Raw genomic sequence first — 20,887 nt, forward strand, 5'->3', positions numbered from 1 at the left:
GGTATTTCGACCTCAAGTTGTGACAGAAGAGTTTCTTTTCAGCTACGGAACTATTCTTGTGAGTAACACTAAATTTTCCTTATTTCTAATAAAATTGTGGCTGCCTCTACTGTTTGTGGAATTTGGTGTCAGAATGAGGTAATTTAAAAATCCTATTGGTATTTATTTGTCTCTAGGGAAGTGACCTTTTAATATTTTTATCTGTTGACTGTAATAAAATTTGACATTTGGAGAAAACACATTCTCTCCTGATAATGTAGTTTGTTCAGAGACAGCCCAAATAGGGTAAATATGCCCACAGAAACACTTTTATAGATTTTGGTATAAAACGTCATGAAAAAAATATAATAAAACTGGTGAAAATGGAATGCTGGGAATATATTATCATTACTCTCTACTTAAGCTTATATTGTCCAATCATGTGCAGTGTCTCTCTTTTTTTTTTTTTTTGAGACAGAGTCTCACTCTGTTGCCCAGGCTGGAGTGCAGTGGTGCGATCTTGGCTCACTGGAACCTCCGCCTCCTGGGTTCAAGCGATTCTTCTGCCCCAGCCCCTACAGTGTCTCTTCTTATGATGGTATTTCTCTATGTTAAGCTCAGTTTAGCTTTTTCTTTAATTTTGAGGATACAAGTAGAAATGAAAAATCATTGTATTATCGTTCACTTCTGTTTTTGCTCACAAAAATTGTCTTTTTGTTTAGCTCGTGAATTATGTTATCTTTTTCCCTTGCCAGTAGTAGTTACAGTATATATGGTTGATAAAATGAGTAGTCATACAGAGGGAAAGCTAAAACATTTGTCACAGAGCTTTTCCAGTCTGACTTTGATATTAATAATAAGCTGAACAGAGATTTTCAAAATGCCATAGAGGTAACTAGTTAAAATGAGGTCAGCATCTCAATTTTATTGTTAGTTTGGAATTTTATTTTAAAAAAGAGTGCCACGCACAAGTGAGAATATGGTTTTCTAGAAAGTTCATTATAGGGTGAAGTATGATGTTTGTAAATATAAATGTTGAGTGGCGGTTGCTGATTTTTAGGAAACAATGCAGTAAAGGTCCTTTTGAGCTCAATTTCAAATTTTTATCATTTGAGTACTTTGAATCTTGAATTCCAGAAAGTCTATAATTTTGTTACCACATTTATGAATTTGCAAATTATGAGAATTTTTATTTACCACCATCTTTTTACCTGTTTTTAAGTGTAACATAGGCATCATTTTAGCATGACTATGATTTTTTCATTTACAATTCCATTGCACTGGCACATTGATGCCTGAAATTAGTAATTTTGTCATGGTAACCCACCTTGGATTATTTTGGCACAGTGTTTGTTTGGGATAGGTATAGTTGTCTTGTATTCTTTCTCCCTCTCTCTTTTTTTTTCATGTGTAGTATTTTCTTCTGCCTACATTAACTGAGTATGCTTTAGGTTTTTAAGGAACTACCAAGATTTTCCAACAGAAAAGTCTTTATGGACTTTCAGAAAGTCTATGTATACTGGGGAGAACTCATCTGCTCCTTGTAATTCTGTGTTCCGAGACAAGGGAGGAGGCCACACTGAGTGTGTCCATAAAGACTTTTCTATGGGTATTCTGTTGAGTCTTTTCAATACAGGCACTTTTAGGAAATGGAAAATAACTTGGCTGGTTTAGAGATCATGAAGATATTAAAAAATTTTAGCAGTTTTTTCTTGATAGTCTCACCCAATTAGAGGAAGTTTAGGGAAGTAAAATGAAAGTCTTTTGCCTCTCTTCAGTCTATTTTCCTAGTTTGAATCATGGCCAGTCCCAGAATTCTTGAATTATTTTTCTTATTGTGTTCGTTGGTTGGCCTTAACTGTGTGGTCACCTTTTGTATACTCAGTGTTGATGGTACTGATGAAATACTAGTAAAGGGAGAGAATTACTGACTACAATTCAGGACCTGGTTTTAGTTATCCATATAGTTCTTGTGCACGTTATTGTGAACTGTTGAGAATTGAATGTTGCTTCTGTGAATTAATTCATAATTTTTCCAGAAGATAGCAAAAATGTTACTCGAGTTACAGTGCCTTACTGATGCTATAAGGTCTAGTCTACTCATCCAACATTCTTCTACAGACCCTTAGAAATTTACATTGCAAATTAGCATATTAAAACCCTTTGAGTTTTCTACTTTAAAATAATTTTTAAATTTTTTTTAGGCAAAGCCTTTCTAAACTATTTGAGAGGGCTTTTTAATTTTTATTTTATTTTTTTTTTCGTGATAGTGGTGGGGATGCACAGTTATGAACGTTCTGCAGCCCAGTCCACAGAACGATTATGTGAAATTGTCCAGAGCATAGTGCTTATTTGGTTCTGGTGACATAGGGAAGTAGTCCATTCATATTTACATACTTAGCATTGTGGAATTTTTTTTTTTTTTTTTTTTTCACTTTTTTTCTTTTTTTGAGACAGGGTCTTTCTCTGTCTCAGGCTGAGTGCAGTGGCACAATCAGGCTCACTGCAACCTCTGCCTCCCAGGCTCAAGCAATCCTCCCTCCTCAGCCTCAGATGTAGCTGGAACTACAGGTGTGTGCCACCATGCCTGGTTAATTTTAAAAAATTTTTTGAAGAGATGAGGTTTCACCATCTTGCCTGAGCTGGTGTTGAACTCCTGGACTCAAGTGATCCACCCACCTTGGCCTCCCAAAGTGCTGGGATTATAGGCATGAGCCACCTCTCCTGGCATTGTGTTTTGAAAGACTTACTGGTACATCTGGAGATAAATATTATTTTCAGTATTTCTCAAAATGTATCTCATGGAGTAGCTATTGTCTTATGGCAGGGATATTGTCCTTTTATATTTTAAAGATATGACTTAATTGGGGTATTCAAGCTTAGTCCACTTTTAGAAGCTGTATCCAGTGGCAGCACGCCAAGAACTTTTGGCTTCCCCTGAGGCAGCTCTTCACGAGCTGCTGACCTGCCTTGGGGTGGGTGTGGAGATAGCAGCCAGGGTTGGTGTGATCTCTATGCATTAGAGGGATTCTTAAGGAGCAGACTGGAGAAGGGGGTATTGGAACTGTGCTTCTCATTGACTTCAGTATTATAATGACACTAGGGCATGGTTTGCATATTTGACCTACAGACTTTTTTTTTTTTTTTTGGTACAAAAATTCAGGATACTTCTTATATATGGAGGCATAAATACAAGAATTACTTTTTTGTACATTTTTTCCCCCATGGAAAATGAAGTTTTGGTCGTCTTACATTTTAAAGAGACTAGCATTTGGAAACAATTCAGCAGAGTAATTTTAAACTATTATCAAGCTTTGAAAGACTCCTGGAAAAAGAGAACTACCCAGCTGATAATTGCTATTTTCACTTCTTATTGGCAGAAGCAGCCTGTCGTCTTACTCAGCTCCCTCTCCAGGTTTCAGCAGTCTAGTCTCTGGGGAAGTTCTGTGGTGAATACCATGCTTCTTTTGGGCCTCCATTGAATTGGGCTGGGAAACAGGAAGTAGTAGATTAAGGAAATATTTTCAAGAGCTAATGATGTGTATTAACCTAACATTCACTGTATTTCTTATGTCCTTTTGAAAATGCATTTGATTAATGAGCAGAGGAAGCAGACTTTGTTGTGTTTAAGTTCTGGCCTCATTAGTTTATAAAAGTATGATGGCTTGTGGTGGTTATAATTTTCTGCAAAAAATAACTGAAAGATTATACTTACTGCCCTCTGTAGATTTTTATGTAAAGGAATGCTGATTTATTGATGGATATTGGCTTCAGCTGCAGAAAAGCCAGAGCGAGTGCACTCTTGTATTTTTGAAAATATGATAGTATATATTTACTTATTTGTTGCCACCTAGATATTCTCGTCTTTTTTCTTTTAACATATCATGAATTTGTATCCCAGTTTGCTGTAGGAGCTTTTCTGCAGCCCCTGTTGGGGATCACTGAATGATACTGAGAGCACTGGCACACACTGCTCCACACCCTCTAGCCAGCGGACCTAGCTCAGGATGGGTGGTCTTTTTTGCGCCCTTGCTGACACTCCCATCTTTTGAAGTTTGCGCCATGAGAAGATATTGTGTCACCCCCTGTGTTGTGGTCATCTGCAGATTTCTGGGTCATTGGCTCTCATTCCTCAGCGTTCCTTTAGCACTTGGCTCACCATGAGCCTCTCCTTGCCGCTCCTGCATTATTGGTGGGGAATTTGATATCCCTCTGGAGGATCCTTCCAGTGCCTCAGCCTTGCGGCTCCTTGGCTGCTTCTCTCCTCAAGAGCTTGTCTGTCTTCCCATCAGCTGCCTGCTCCCATGGTCAAACACTTGACCTTACTGTCAGCATCCCCTTGTTGGTCCACCGCCCCTGATTTTCAGCTCATTTCCTCTCCTCCCCAACTCCCACAGCCCTTCAGCTTCTTTGAGACTTAATTGTTCCTACCTGCTTTCCGCTCACCATCCTGCCCTGCCAGGGCTCTGCTTTTTCACTTTCTCTTTATTCCACCTAGAGTGCCTGGTCCAGCAGTAGTCACAATCTTTTTTTTTTTTTTTTTTTTTTGAGACAGAGTCTACCTCTGTCTCCCAGGCTGGTGCAGTGGAGTGATCTTGGCTGACTGCAACCTCTGTTTCGTGGGTTCCAGCAATTCTCAATCCTCAGCCTCCCAAGTAGCTGGGATTACAGGCGTGCGCCACCACTCATGGCTGATTTTTGTATTTTTTGTAGAGATGGGGTTTCACCCTGTTGGCCAGGCTGGTCTTGAGCTCCTGACCTCAAGTGATCTGCCTGCCTCGACCTCCCAAAGTGCTGGGATTACAGGTGTGAGCCACCATGTCCGGCTCTCTGGCAAATCTTAGTGCTAGTTAAATTTAAGTTTCTACCTACCCTAACCCTGCTTTGAGTGGCTAAATATGGCTGGGGGGAGCAGGTAGAGGGGAAATAGTGCAAATAACAGGTCTCTCTTAAAATTCACATCAGCTGATGACTATTTATGTCTTCCCTTCTCTTTGAATCTCCAATGCCTTCTACTCCGTTCTCACTCTCACCTCGTTACTCCCTATTACACTGAGAATGAGAAGGAAGAAATATATCAAAGGATATTGAAATTGGTAAATGAATGAAATATTTAGTAGGAATTTTAAAAAAATTAAATAGGGGAAGTATAAGGTAGGAAATAAGTTAAAAGAAGCCCATAATTCTTCATATTAAATAATTACTTAATAAACAATTTCAGCATTTAGACAAGCTTTATTTATATATACATTCATATATATTCATATATATATACACATTCATATATATATACACACATATATACACACACACACACACACACACACACACAAGAAAAAGCCAGTACCTGCGAGTGGTTAGAAAGTCGTAAGGGAAGAGAAAGGCAGAAAAGGCAGTGAAGCATGCCTTCCCAGGTTCCCAAAGGAAACAATGCTTGTCCTTTCCTGTGATCTCTTCCTCAAAAATTATTGTTCACATCACTAGCATTTGTGTATTATGTGTATATTTTTAAGAGAATTGCGCAGAAGGGATTCTTGTTACATACTCTGCTCTGTGTCTTCTTTCTTTACTTAGTAATCCATAGATATTTACATAGTTTTGTTTAAGTCAAAAGGTCTCTTTCTGTGAGTTTTTTATTCAACATCAAATTTGTATTTTATTCAATAAAAGTTATGTGCCCATTTTGGAATTATGTGAAATGATTTTAACAAAATTATCATGAAAAGCATACATTGCTGCTTTTAAAAATTAACTCGGCTGGGCATGGTGGCTCACGCCTGTAATCCTAGCACTTTGGGAGGCCAGGGCGGGCTCAGTCATGAGATTGAGACCATCCTGGCCAACATGGTGAAAACCCATCTCTACTAAAAATACAAAAGTGAGTGAAACCCCATCTCTACTAAAAATACAAAAGTTAGCTGGGTGTGGTGGCACGTGCCTATAGTCCCAGCTTCTCGGAAGGCTGAGGCAGATGAATCGCTTGAACCTGGGAGGCAGGGGTTGCAGTGAGCCGAGATCACGCCACTGCACTCCAGCCTAGTGACAGAGCAAGACTCTGTCTCCAAAAAAACAAAAAACAAAACAAAACAAAACTCCAATTTAAAGTCCATTTTGTTTATTTGTAGACCAAAAAAAGAATTGAAGATACCCTCTCTTTTCACCTTTTAAAGGGTTTGCATTTTTTAGGCTTTCTGATTTCTTTGTAACCTAGACAATAAATGTCTTTAAGGTGTTTTTCTTATTTTAAAGGTAATTTATGCTTATTTATTTAAATTATAATTCATGCTTATTAAAGAAAATGTGGACAAGTGTAGTGAAATTTGAAGAAAATAAAATTATCTAACTCTACACTAGGAGACAACCATCGTTAACATATTGTTGTTTTCTTAGGTTTTCCATCATATAGATGCATTTGTATTGTAGAAACAATTATTTATGTATCTATAACATATATGTGACACATACAAATACATATGGTTGAGACCTTCTGTATCCATAGATTCGTATTCTAAATCCTTTAGAAAACTTAAGTTGCATTTAAGTATTTTCCCATAACTTTAAAACATTCTTTTTAAAAACATTTTAAAATTTAATTTTAAATTGATGAATAAGAATTGTATACATTTATTGTGTACAGCAGATTGTTTTGAAATATGTATACATTGTAAAATGGCTAAATTGAGCTAATAAACATATCTATTACCTCACATATTTGTTTTTGTGGTGAGAAAACCTGAAATCTACTATTACCAATTTTTAAGACTACATTTTTATTAACGGTACTCACCATGTACATTAGATCTCGATACCTTATTCCTTCTATATAATCAAAATTTTGTATCCTTTGACCAATGTCTTTCCCCTACCCCCAGTCCCTGGTAACTACCACCTCTTCTCTACTTCTGAGTTCAACTTTTTAAATTCCCACCTGTAAGTGAGACCACATGATGTTTGTCTTTCTGTGCCTGGCTCATTTCACTTAACATAATGTCCTCTAGGTTTATCCATGTTGCTGCAAATGACAGGATTTCCTTTCTAAAAAAATTCCATTATGTATATTTGCCACATTTAAAAAATCCATTCATCTGTTGATGGACAGTTGAGTTGATTCTGTATCTTGGCTATTGTGAAGAAAGCTGCAGTGAACATGGGAGTGCAGATATTTCTTCAACATACTGATTTTATTTCCTTTGGAAATATATGTATATATGTATATGTATGTATGTATTTATTTCAGTAGTTGGATTTTTTAATCATGTGGTACTTATATTTTTAAATTTTTTGAAGAATCTTCGTAATATTTTTCATAATGGCTGTACTAGTTTATATTCCCATCAACAGTGTGCAAGAGTTCCCTTTCCTATACATCCTCACCAATCCTTGTTATCTTTTATCTTTTTGATAATAGCCATTCTTATAGATGTGAAGTGATATCTCATTATAGTTTTAATTTTCCTTTCCCTGGTTAGTGATATTGATCATTTTTTCCAGGTACCTATTGATCATTTGTATATTTTCCTTTGAGTAATGTTTATTCAATCCTTTGACTTTTTTTTTTTTTTTTTTTTTGAGACAAGGTCTTGCCTTGTCACCCAGGCTGGAGTGCAGGGATACCATCATAGCCCACTGCATCCTTGATCTCCTGGGCTCAAGTGATCCTCCACCTCAGCCTCTGAGTAGCTAAGGCTACAGGTTCATGCCACCATGCCTGGCTACTTTTTAATTTTTCTGTAGAGACAGTCTTGTTATGTTGCCCAAGCTGGTCTCAAACTCCTGGCCTCAGATTATCCTCCTGCCTTGGCCTCTCACAGTGCTGGGGTTACAGGTCTTAGCTACTTCATCTGGCCTGACCATTTGAAAACATTGGGTTATCTGTTTTCTTACTGTTGAGTTGAGTTCCTTATGTATTTTGGATATTCACCCCTTATAGATACGTGGTTTACAAATATTTTTTCCCATTCCATAAGTTGTCTCTTCACTCTGTTGTTTCCCTGACTGTGCAGAAGCTTTTTATGTTGATGTAATCCTATTTGTCTGTTTTTGCTTTTGTTGCTTGTGTTTTTGGATTCGATCTAAAAAAATTATTGCCCAGATCAATGTCATGGAGGTTTACCCCTTTATTTCTCTCTAGTTGTTTTGCAGTTTCAGGTCTTACATTTTCTAACATTTTAATGGCTACTATCCTGTTTGTATGAACTATATATAGTTTGGTATAATTTCAGTAAGACTCAAAAATAAGCAATATACTATTTAGGGACACGTGTATATGTGTTAAAACTATTTTAAGAAATCCAAGAAAATGATAAATACATGATAGTGGTTACCTCTGGAAGTTAGGTAGGCAGATGGGATGGGGAGTTTATGCAACCAATTGGGAATGTCTTAGTTCTTAACTTGAGTAGTGGGTTTAAGGGTTTTCTTTGTAATGCAAAATGTATACCTATGTTCTTTTGTATATGTTACATAGATTCTATTATATTAGATTTCTTTTTTTTTTTTGGGGGGGGGAGACAGAGTCTTGCTCTGTTGGCCCGGCTGGAGTGCGGTGGCATGATCTCGGCTCACTGCAACCTCCGCCTCCCAGGCTCAAGCAATTCTACTGCCTCAACCTCCCAAGTAGCTGGGATTACAAGCATGTGCCACCATGCCCGGCTAATTTTTGTATTTTTAATTGAGATGGGGTTTCACCATATTGGCCAGGCTGGTCTCAATCTCCTGACCTCAAGTAATCTGCCTGCCTTGGCCTCCCAAAGTGCTGGGATTACAGGCGTGAGCCACTGCACCTGGCCTATATTAGATATTTTTGACACATACCACTTGAGCATAGTAGACCAATTTCTACTGTGGGCTAATTGTTTATACTTAGTTGCTTTTTAGTTTCAAGGTCATCTTATATTTTATTTGCTATTCGTTACCACATATAAAATAATATGTACGTATTATTTTGTTTCCTAGGGGCAAGAACTCTGTTGCAGTGTTCTTGCAGTCAGTAACATGGGTGCTCTGCCTAGCATGGCAGTGATTGTTTCATTGTCATGGAGTACCTTTTCTGTCCAGAGCATTCAGCCAGAGACTGGGAAGCTCATTCATCCAGGGAACTGAGGCCTCAGAGAGCTCACAGCCGAGCTACTAAGGCCTTCCTCTCAAACAGCAATGAGAGTCATCCTGCAAAGGAGGCACTAGCATGGTGCATGGGAGCACAGATAAGGGGGTTGGAATAAGAAGTATCTAGGAGGAACTCAAAACAGGGGTGAAATTTGAAGACAGGCCTTGAGAGCGAAACTGCTGTCTTGACAAAGTTTGTACTCAGGGTAGCTAAGGCTTGATTGACCTTCCTTTGAGATGACTGTTTTCCCTGGTTAGGTGCCATTCTAACTCACTTCTGATATGGCAAGCAAGTAATTGTGGCGTATTAATGGACATAGTTATTTATCAGTTGTATTATTCTCACTTTTGCAAGTGCTTATATTAACATTGACTTTATTCCAACATTAAATCTCGTTGATAGTGATTTGTATATTTAAAAATGATTCTTTGGGAGGCCGAGGCAGGTGGATCACCTGAGGTCGGGAGTTTGAGACCAGCGTGACCAACTTGGAGAAACCCCGTCTCTACTAAAAATACAAAATTAGCCAGGTGTGGTGGCTCATGCCTCTAATCCCAGCTACTCGGGAGGCTGAGGCGGGAGAATTGCTTGAACCCGGAAGGCAGAGGTTTCGGTGAGCCGAGATTGCACCATTGCTCTCCAGCCTGGGCAACAAGAGCAAAACGCTGTCTCACACACACACACACACAAAGATTATAGTTTATAATTTATGTATATACTTTTATAACTATAATAGTATTTATAATATGTGTAGAGTATTTAATACTGTCTGAGTTATTAAGAACAATAGATACAGTTTTGGGCAAAATGTAAACTACCTATATTTTATTTCAGAGTTACTTTGAAACTATTAAAAATTTTATTTTTTTCAGAGTCATATTAAATCTATAGACTCAGGAGAAACGAACATAGATGGAGCCATAGGTGAGTAGACCATGGAACATTTTTATGTCTTTGTTTGAGGTACTTTGATACTGTGATTTAGAACATGTAAGTAAACACCTATAATAATTAATTGTATTTCTAGGACTGACAGCATCAGAAGAATTTATCAAGATCACGTTGTCAGCTTTTGAAGCAATAATACAGTATCCTATTTTACTGAAAGACTATCGCTGCACGGTCAGTTCTGACAGCTTTTAAAAAAAGCTCCTTTTAAATTTACTTGGTAATTCTGTATATAAAGAGACCTCGTTTACAGTGCTTGGCTCATATGTGTTCCTCACATGAAATAACCATTCAGAACCCCCCTACCTTGGCAGGATGAACATAGGAAATCCCTTCCCTTTGTTGACTTTCTTGGCATTTTTCTTTATTATTCTCTTTCCTTTTTGGTCCACAGCTATCCCTCAGCTTACTTTCTTCTTGCCTGATTATTTGTTTTAACTGGTAGTACAAACCTTCAGAGCAAGGTTTCTCAACCTTGGCACTAAAGGCATTTTGGGAGGGACAATTCTTTGTTATGTTGCTGTCCTGTGCATTCTGGGATGTTTAGCAGAAAGAAACCCTGGCCTCTACTCAGGAGGTGCTGGTAGCCCTACTCCATCTCCCTTCAGTTATGACAACAAAAATTGTCTCTACACATTGACATATGTCCTCTGGGTGGCAAAATTGTTCCTATTTGAGAAACTGTGCCTTTGAAGGATCCTTAGGTGAGCTGCATGTTGACTTTAGGAGGAGGAAATCCTCCCTCCCTTTCTTTCTGCAGAAAGGCCCCCAGGAGAGGAGCCAGTTAAGAAGACAACTAGCTTATGGTACAAGGAGCAGTATCAGGTTTTGCCCGTCAGTGGCTTTCCCTAGAAGCTGCTGTGGAACAGGCACATGGTTCCATCCTTCCCTCCTTAACTTTCCCGTCTCCTACCCCTGCCCCTCTCACTGAAGCACTGGTGATTTGGTATAGGGAGGCTGTGTTTCTTACACCCCAGCTCATGCCTGTTTCCAGTGTTCTGTCCCATTTAGCATTTGACCCAAGCAATAGTGACTGCTTTTAGATAACAGATTATGTGGGCATCCGAAGCATAACCCAGCAAAGAGTTTGATGTGAAAATATTTTTCACATTTCCAACAACTAACCCTGTAGGCAAAATTTTAGATAGTAGTCAGTCATGAGTTGTGAATTGTGATAGTAGTCAGTCATGAGTAGTCAGTCATGAGTTGTAATGACGATGAATAAAAGTAATGAATTTAGAAATAAAAACTGTACTTAAAAAAGATATTATGAAGTAAAGAAAAAGTTAATTTTGACACCTTCATGGTCACATAGATGCCACTGTAGAACTGAATTCTTCAGTTTGTTTCCTCACATATTTCTCCACCCTCTGTCCGCACCCTTCAAACACAGTTAACTTGTTGTGTGTGTGTGTGCGCATTAAATCCTTCACTTAAATACTGTATTCTGTGGCTTCTAACATCTTGGAATTAGCTCAGTTCTACTTTGGGTTTTTATTATAGACAGATTTAGAAATTTGAATTTATAAAACATGGTTTAGAATGTCATTGTTTCATTTTGCTAATTGCTTCTGTTTCTTTGTTCTTTGATTGTTGTAATTATTCTTATTTCCTTTTTCTTTGGATCTATTTTGTATTCTTTTTCTAACTTTTTGGGGTAAATATTTAGCTTGTTAATTTTTCATATTTCTTTTCTAATTTATGCATTTCAGATTATATTTAATTACTGCTTTAGCATCATCCCACAAGTTTTGGTATATATAATTTTAATCTTTTAGTTAAAATATTTTATATTCTTCTTTATTGACTCATGGGTTATTAATATATATGTATTTAAATGTCATATGGATACATTATATTTATCTTTGTATACTGATTTCTAGTTTAACTGCTTTGAAGTTAGAGAATGTAGTCTGGGTGACTTTAATATGTTGAAATTCATCAAGTCTTGGTTTATAGCCCATTATGAGGTTATTTTTTATAGATACTCTGTATGTTTGAAAAAAATACATATTTTGCAGCTGTTCTGTACAGTATTCAATATATGATCATCAAGTAATTTTATTAGTTATTCAGATCTTATCCTTGGCTGGGCATGGTGGCTTATGCCTATAATCCCAGTATTTTGGGAGGCTGAGGCGGGCAGATCACTTGAGGTCAGGAAGTCAAGACCATCCTGGCCAACATGGTGAAACCACATCTCTACTAAAAATACAAAAATTAGCTGGGCATGGTGCTGCATGCCTGTAGTCCCAGCTACTTGGGAGGCTGAGGCAGGAGAATCGCTTGAACCTGGGAGGCGGAGGTTGCAGTGAGCCGAGATTGTGCCATTGCACTCCAGGCTGGTGACAAAGCGAGACTCTGTCTCAAAAAAAAAAAGAAAAAACTTACTAATTTTGGCCTGCTTTTTCTATAAATTACTGAAAGAGATGTGTATAAATCTCCTATAACTATTATGAATTTATTTCTTCTGGTAGTTCTGACAATTTTTGTTTTATGTATTTTGAGGCCATGTTATTAGGTGTATGCAAATTTCAACTTATGTCATCTTATGAAGTCAGCCTTGTATCGTTGTGAAGTGGCCCTCTTTATATGTAGGAATGTTTTTTGCCTTACTCTTTGTCCCATTCTAACATAATCATGCAAACTTTCTTTTCATTAATATTTGCCTTCTATATATTTTTTCGTTCTTTTCCTTCAAACATCTATTTTTATGTTTTAGAGCTATGCAATATAAACATCATATAATATTTTTAAATTAATTTGTCCAGGCCAGGCGTGGTGACTCATGCCTGTAATCCCAGCACTTTGGGAGGCCGAGGCAGGCAGATCACATGAGGTTGGGAGTTCAAGACCAGCCTGGCCAACGTAGCGAAACCCCGTCTCTACTAAAAATGCAAAAATTGGCTGGATGTGGTGGCATGTACCTGTAATCCCAGCTAGTCTGCAGACTGAGGCAGGAGGATCGCTTGAATCTGGGAGGCGGAGGTTGCAATGAGCTGAGATCATGCCACTGCACTCCAGCCTGGGCGACAGAGCGAGACTGGGTCTCAAAAGAAATAAATAAATATTTAAAAAATTAAAAAATTAATTTGGCCAATTATTTACTTCTAACTACAGCATGTACTCCATTTACACACTGTAATTGTTGGTGTGTTTGGATTCATTCTACTATATTCTTTCAAAGTTTGTCATACATTGTTTTCTTCTTACCTACTTCTCTTGTTTTATTGACATTTTATTTTTCATTTTGTTTTTTCCCTATATAAGGTTGGTATTTATATATTCTCCTCCTATTCTTTTACTGGTTACTCTAAAATTTACATCATACATATTAATGTATTAAAAGCTAAACTTAAAAATAAACTTTCTTTTCTATTAGTAATATACAGACCTTAGCCTACTTAACTCCACTTAGTCCCCTCATGATATATATATTATTGTTGTCTGGGATTTTCAAGTCTGTCTTGTTTTGTTTCTCTCTTTTAAATATCCACCAGACTTTATCATCACTACTTTAATATGGTTAATGTTCATTTACCTTTATTCATGTATTTACTGCTTTTTTATGCTTCTTTTCTTCTTAGTTTTCACTCCTGTCTTCACTTATTTCTGACTGAAGTACATCCTTTATAGTTTCCTTTAGCTTACGTGTGCTGGTGGCAAACTATTTGATAAAGTCTTTCTTCCTTGAGTGATATTTTGCTGAGTATTAAATTTCAGTTTGGTAGTTGTTTTTTGTTTTTTTTTTTGAGACGGAGTCTCGCTCTGCCGCCCAGGCTGGAGTGCAGTGGCCGGATCTCTGCTCACTGCAAGCTCCGCCTCCCGGGTTCACGCCATTCTCCTGCCTCAGCCTCCCGAGTAGCTGGGACTACAGGCGCCCGCCACCGCGCCCAGCTAGTTTTTTGTATTTTTTAGTAGAGACGGGGTTTCACCATGTTAGCCAGGATGGTCTCGATCTCCTGCCCTCGTGATCCGCCCGTCTCGGCCTCCCAAAGTGCTGGGATTACAGGCTTGAGCCACCGCGCCCGGCCGGTAGTTGTTTTTGGTATTATTTTTCAGCACTGCACAGATATTATTTCATTATCTTACGTTCTGAATTGTTGCTATTGATAGGTTGGTGATTAATCTCAAGTTTTTCCTCGGAAGCAAATCTCTCTTTTTGTTCCTTCGGCCCTTCTAAAACGTTTTTGGGGGAGGTAGTGTAGATTTGGTTTTCTGTAAATTCACTATGATGTAACTAAATATAAATTTCTTTTTTTACTTATTCTTTTGAGGATTCTCTGTGCTTCTTGAATCTGTGGATTTCCTTTTTCATCAGTCTGGAAAACTTTCTGCCATTATCTCTGCTTATTCTCTCTCTCATTCTATCTCCTTCAGCAATTCAGATCACATACTCATTAAACTTTCTCACTGTACTTTCTAATTCTTACTTTTTGTGTATTCCAGCTTTTTCTTTTTTAGAGTTAATATTCTGAATAATTTTGTTTCTTTTTTTTTTCCTGTCTTCTACTATGCCCCTTCTGCTGCCACATATAGCAGTTGAGTTTCTAATTTTGGTTATTTTTCTTTTGTAGAAGTCTATCATTGCTAGAAATTCTGCTTGTCTTTTTTTTTTTTTTCCAAATCTGTATTGCTTTTTATAATTTCCTGTTCCCTGTATTTTCTAGTGACTTATTTATTCATGTTTGTTATTCAGTCTTTCATATCAGAAGACTATGAACGTTATCTTTTGTCTGTGGTGTCTGTTATATCTTGTTCATGCCCAAATCTTCCTGTTTTCTTGGAGGCCTGAGTATTGTTTATCCTTGTTGGTCATTGTTCCTGAAATCCATTAGAGGGCATTCCCTGAAGTCAAGTATGGATGTTCCTTCCTCCATAACATGTTTCCTTCTGCCAGGCACCTAAGGGCTCTGCCAGTTAGGACAGTACCTCAGATCAGCATCATTTGTACCCAGTGTGCAAATGCCTGACAATGTAGGTCTGAGATCATAACTTCTCAGGGCAGCCTCCTCAATTTTCAGGAGTGTGAATGTGTGTGGAGGGGTTGGTGAATGAATCTAGTTTTTCCTTACTTTGAGAGTATAATTTCCTCTTTGCAGGTGTCCGTTTCTGTGTAAGGTGACTCATAAAACTCTGTATGCTAGGAGGATCTGAGTGCAGGGGTCCCACTGATACCTGTGTTTGTGTTGTTGCTAAGTGCCTCCTGGGCAGTCAGCTCCATGCTCTCATGGTCTCAACTCTCTGCTCAGGTTTTCATTCAGAAACTAGTCTGAAAGCTCCCCCTGTTTTCAGAGCTTAGAGTTTAGGGTCTTTATATTTTATCTGGCAGTTTTCATTATTTTCTGTAAGAATGTTAATCCACGTAACAGTACCCACCATAACTAGGAACCTGTTTGTCATGGTCATTGTCATAGCAATGAATTCCAAGTCATCAGATAAGATATGACTTGCTGAGATGTTGCTTATTAATTCTTTTGCCTAATGAGCAGTAACTTTATGGCTAATTTGTTAAGATCCAGTATTTATAAATATCTATTTTGCATTTAAATAGAAATTAGTTTATTTTCTAATCATGAAATGCAAGCATACTAATTATTGTAACTACAGCATCTATTATGATAGAGGTATTATTGCAACTTACTGGCTTCATAAAAATATTTTTTAATGCTATAACTCATGAGAAATTTTCTAATTACCTCTTTTTGAGCATGACTAGAAGACATGAAGATGAAGATCCAACACCCCAGGGAACATACAGCTGTTTGAAATGTTAGCACACATGATGTTCAAGGCTGCTGATCAATACTATATTGTATGGAAGTGGCTAAATGCATTTGATTCTTGCTGAGCACAAGCACTTAATTCAGATTTTTCCCAGAGTTTTAGACTATTTAGCTCCTCAGAGTTGAAATCATCAATCTGGCCTATAGGACAGTGAGAAAGCCACATGATTTGTTTTGTACAGAGAATTTGTTCCCTACTCATGGTGGTTTTGGAAAATATTATTAATAGCAAAGGGAAAATAAAGATGACTTCTTTATTAAAAAGTTCTGGCTGCAATATACATAATTTGATTAAAATATATTTCTTTTTAACTTTAGAAAGTAAGCTAAGCCTTAATACTTTTTAATGAAAAACCTATCCTTTTGTAAATTTTTCAGAGAAAGCCTGGAGGCTAATAAATAATGAATAATCTAGCTTTAAACCAGTTATTTGAGTTAATACTTAGTGTTGGTGGTGATGTAGAGCACATGGAACCCAGAAACACTATACTCAGTGAGAGTGTACGTTGGTACAACTACTCTGAAAAACTGTTGGGCAGTAGCTACTAAAGCTGAACATATGCATATACTGTCACTCAGCAATTTTACTTCTAAATATATATTCAATAGAAATGAGCTAAGAATGCTCATAGCTCCAAACTGGAAACCATCCAAATTCCCGTCAACAGTCTGTGGATGAGTACATTATGGTATAGTCAAATGATGGAATGCTCTTCCACAGAGAAAACAAATGACCTTCAGTTACACTTAACGACATGGATAAATCTTACAAATTTAATGTTGTGCTAAAGTTAACAAATACAAAATACCATGATTCCACTTGCAAAAAAATTAAGAATAGACAAAACTATTCCAAGTCATGATAGTGGTGACCCTTGGGTGGTGACTGGTAGGTGACAAAGGGGTCTTCATAATATCCTGTTCCTTCATCTAGGTGCTACTTACATGAGTATGTTCATGTTGTGAAAATTATCTGAACTGTATACTTAGGATAAGTACATCTTTATGTATATATCTTATTTGTGAATTAAAAATTTACATAAATATGAAAAAAGGTTTAGAACTTGGTAAAGGTAAGCCTGTATACAGGTTGATTATCCCTTATCTGAAACACTTGGGACCAGAAGTGCTTTAGATTTTGGATGTTTTGGGGATTTTCAAATATTTGCATTTTTGGAATATTTGCATTATCCTTATTGGTTGAACATCCCTAATCTGAAAATCTGAAATACTCTAATGAGCATTGCCTCTGAGTGTCATGTTGGTGCTCAAAAAGTTTCAAGCTGGGCATGGTGGTGAGCTCCTGTAGTCGCAGCTACTTGGGAGGCTGAGGTGGGAGAATAACTTGAGCCTAGGAGTTCAAGGCCAGCTTGGGCAATGTAGCCATAACCCCATTTTTAAAAAAGAGAAAAAAATGTTTCAAATTTTAGAGCATTTCAGTTTTTAGATTTTTGGATTAGGAATGCTCAACTTGTATATACAGTCATGCCTTGCTTAAAGATGTAGATGCAGTCTGAAAAATGCCTTATTTGGTGATTTTTTTTTTTGTTGTGCAAACATCATAGAATGTACTTACACCAACCTCAGTGGTGTAGCCCATTACACACCTAGACTACAAACCTGTACAGCATGTTACTGCACTGAATATTGTAGGTGATTGTAACAAATGGTAAGTATACCAGGAAAAGGTGTGGTGAAAATACCATATAAAGATAAATGTTGTACCTTTATAGGATGCTTACTGTGAATGGAGCTTGCAGGACTGGAGTTGCTTTGGGTGAGTCATTAGTGAGTGGTGAGTGAATCTGAAGGCCTAGGACATTACTATACACTACTGCAGACATTATCAACACTGTTCACTTAAGCTACACTAAATTTATTAAAAAATATTTTTTGGTCGGGCACAGAGGCTCACATTGTAATCTTAGCACTTTGGGAGACTGAGGCAGGCGAACCAGTTGAGGCCAGGAGTTCAAAGACCAACCTGGGCAACATAGTGAGACTATATACCTACAAAAAATTTAAAAAACAATTAACTGGGCATAGTGGTGCATGCCTGTAGAAAAAAAATGTATTTTTCTTTCTTTAGTATCAAATTCTCTGTATCTTACTATCACATTTTTACTTTATAAACTTCTAAAAACTTTTTGACTCTTTTGTAATAACACTGATTTTAAAACACACATTGTTCTGTTGTACAAAAATATTTGATAAGTTTTTTCTATTTTTGAAATTTTTAATTAAAATTTTTTTCCTTTCTAAACTTTTTTATTAAAAATGAAGACAAAAACACACACTGTTAGTCTAGGATTACACAAGATCAGGATCGTCAAGACGTTGTCAATAAGCAATAGGAATTTTTCAGCTCCATTATAATCTTATGGGACCGTCATCATACATGTGCTCTGTTGCTGACCAAAGCGTCATTATGCCATGCATGACTGTGTATATATATATTTAAAGTTAACTGATGTGAATAAGCATCTCTACCTATCTTTTATTGGTGTGGATTCATATTCTGTATTAGTTTTCTATTGCTGCTGTAACAAATCACCACAAATTTACTGGTTTAAAACAACACAAATTTGTTATCTTACAGTTCTGGAGAGTCAGAAGCTTGAAATGAATTTTAGGGCTACAATGAAGGTGTCAGCATGGCTGTGTTCCTTCCAGAGACTCTTAAGGGAAGGGTCTGCTTCCTTGACTTTTCCAGCTTCTCGAGGCCACCTGGATTCTTAGGCTTGTGGCCCCTTCTTCCATCTTCAAAGCCATCAGAGCAGCATCTTCAAATCTCTCTCTAACCTCTGCGTTTATTGTTACATCTTCTCTGACTCTGACCATCCTGTCACCCTTTAAGGACCCTTATTGTTATATTGGACCCGCCTGAATAATCCAAGATACTGTCTCCTCTCAGAGTCCTTAACCTCATCTGCAAGTTCCCTTTTGCTATGTAAATAACAAATTTGAAGGTTCTGGAAATCAGGACATGGCCGTCTTTGGGGAGGCCTCATTCAGTCTACCACAGATTCCTATTTTTATCAATGACTTCATTACTATATTATTTTGGTCCTGATATTTTCCAGATTTGGCTAGTGCAAGCCCTTTCAAGTTGGCTTCTTTCAAGTGTCTTTGTGACATACCCTATTCTTTTTTGAATGCTGCCTTATTTTATGTTACAACAAAATACTTTTTCCTCAGTTTGTTACTACTCTTCCCTGGCTATGAAATTAGTCATTTCTCTGAGGAGCCCTGGTTTTCTTTACTGGGAAATGGCATTAGAGACCAAGATGGGGCACTAAGTGTGCTCTTCTCTTCTGGGACATCTTAGCTTCTAGCCCTTCCAAGAAGCAGTTAGGAAATATATGCATGTATATGCATTGTGATGGTCTGAATGTGTCCTCAAACTTCATATATTGAAACTTAATCCCCAATGTCATAGTATTAAGAGGTGGGGCCTTCAGAAGATGATTAGATCATGAGGGTTCCCCTCTCATGAATGGAATTTGTGTCCTTTTAAAGAACTTGAGGGAGTTGTTTTGGCCTTTGTACTACTTCTGCCATGTGAAGACACAGCTAAAGGATGCCCTCTTGGAAGCAGCCCTCACCAGACATTGAACCTGCTGGCACCATGATCTTGGACTTCCCAGCCTGCTAAACTGTGAGAAACACATTTCTATTATTAAATTAGCCAGTCTAAGGCATTTGTTATAGCAGCCTGAGTAGACTAACACATATGCATATGAACACACATACATACCATATAGTCACAGATGGTTTGGCCCTCCATATTCACAGGTTCCACATCCTTGGATTCAACCAACAGCAGATAAAACATATTTGAAAAAAAATGAAAAGTGATAATACAACAATAAAAAATAATACAAATTTTAAAAATAGAGTATAACAACTATTAGCTGGCACTTACATTGCATTAGATATTATAAGTCACCTAGAGATGATTGAAGGTATATGGGAGGTTGTGTGTAGTTTATATGCAAATACTAATGCCATTTTATATAAAGGACTTAAGGATTCCTGGATTTTGGTATAGGGAAAGGGATCCTGGAACCAATCTGTCTCAGATACTGAGGCCCAACTATACTCAGCATTCCTTGTGTGAACCTAAACTTCTCATCCCCCAAGTCAGATTGTCTGCCCTATCTCCTCCTCCTTTTCTCTCTAAGCCCTGTTCAAAAGTAATTTCTGTGAGACTCCCCTCTACCCACCCAACAGAGTATGTCCCTCCCTGCTCTGGGGTCCATAGCTTTCTATACCTCCCTCCATAACAGCCCCTACAATGCTCCTACTCAATTACGTGTTGACACATTGTTCTCTCCCTGGAGCCAGTCCCCTGTGGATACTGAGGGACAGCTATACGTACTTACATACATGTGCCTATATGTACACATATATATATTTGAAATCATGAGTTCACAATGCTATCTTTGTATCCAGTCTCCTACACAGTTCTTTCTTGCCTTTGCCCGTTCTATATTTGTGTGTCCCTTTGTAGAAGTTTTGGCTTCAGCAGCATCAGCACATTTTCTTGTTTGCTTAATCCTGTAATACATTTAAAATTGTTATGGAATTGCTTCACTGAAACCAATACCAAAACAAACCAAATGAGGTCACGATTTGTTTGCTGAATTCCTTGCCTTCCCAACCTCTTCTCATCTCCAAGCAACACTGGGAGTATATAGTCAATACTGTGTTCATAAGGTACTTGGATTAGCTCCCTTCCCCACTTTTGGTGTGGTTATAATATTCTTTTGAAGTACGGTTGATTTGTCTCTGTTCGCTTTCAATTTTAGGTTTTCTTTTTCTCCTTCCTCTTTTGTTGCTTTTAATTTTAAAATAAGTAGAACATGGATGTGCTTCCAAAAAAGTCAAAACTATGGAAAAAGATATATTCAGAGCAGTGCCACTCCCTTCCCTGAAATATATATCCCTTCTACTCCGTTGCCATTCCATCATACTCTCCTTACCCTTGTGGATAAACAACTTCATTGTCTTCTGATTTGTCCTTTTAATATTTCTTTCTGTAAAGAGAGTATATGTTTTCTTATTT

General features: G+C 37.5%; 1 protein-coding gene across 4 annotated transcripts in view; it reads left to right on the forward strand.

Annotated features, from left to right (window-relative positions):
- The window catches only part of ULK4 (unc-51 like kinase 4), a 696,865-nt gene that overhangs the window by 230,528 nt on the left and 445,450 nt on the right, over nucleotides 1–20,887 (forward strand). For all 4 annotated transcript variants that reach the window (XM_025376619.1, XM_025376622.1, XM_025376621.1 and 1 more), the window contains 3 exons: nucleotides 2–58; nucleotides 9,958–10,009; nucleotides 10,113–10,207. In XM_025376619.1, coding sequence (XP_025232404.1) covers nucleotides 2–58; nucleotides 9,958–10,009; nucleotides 10,113–10,207 — 204 coding nt within the window. The remainder of the gene's footprint in view (nucleotide 1; nucleotides 59–9,957; nucleotides 10,010–10,112; nucleotides 10,208–20,887) is intronic.

This window comes from Theropithecus gelada, chromosome 2 (genome assembly GCF_003255815.1).
Source record: "Theropithecus gelada isolate Dixy chromosome 2, Tgel_1.0, whole genome shotgun sequence".
Taxonomy (NCBI): Eukaryota; Metazoa; Chordata; class Mammalia; order Primates; family Cercopithecidae; genus Theropithecus; species Theropithecus gelada.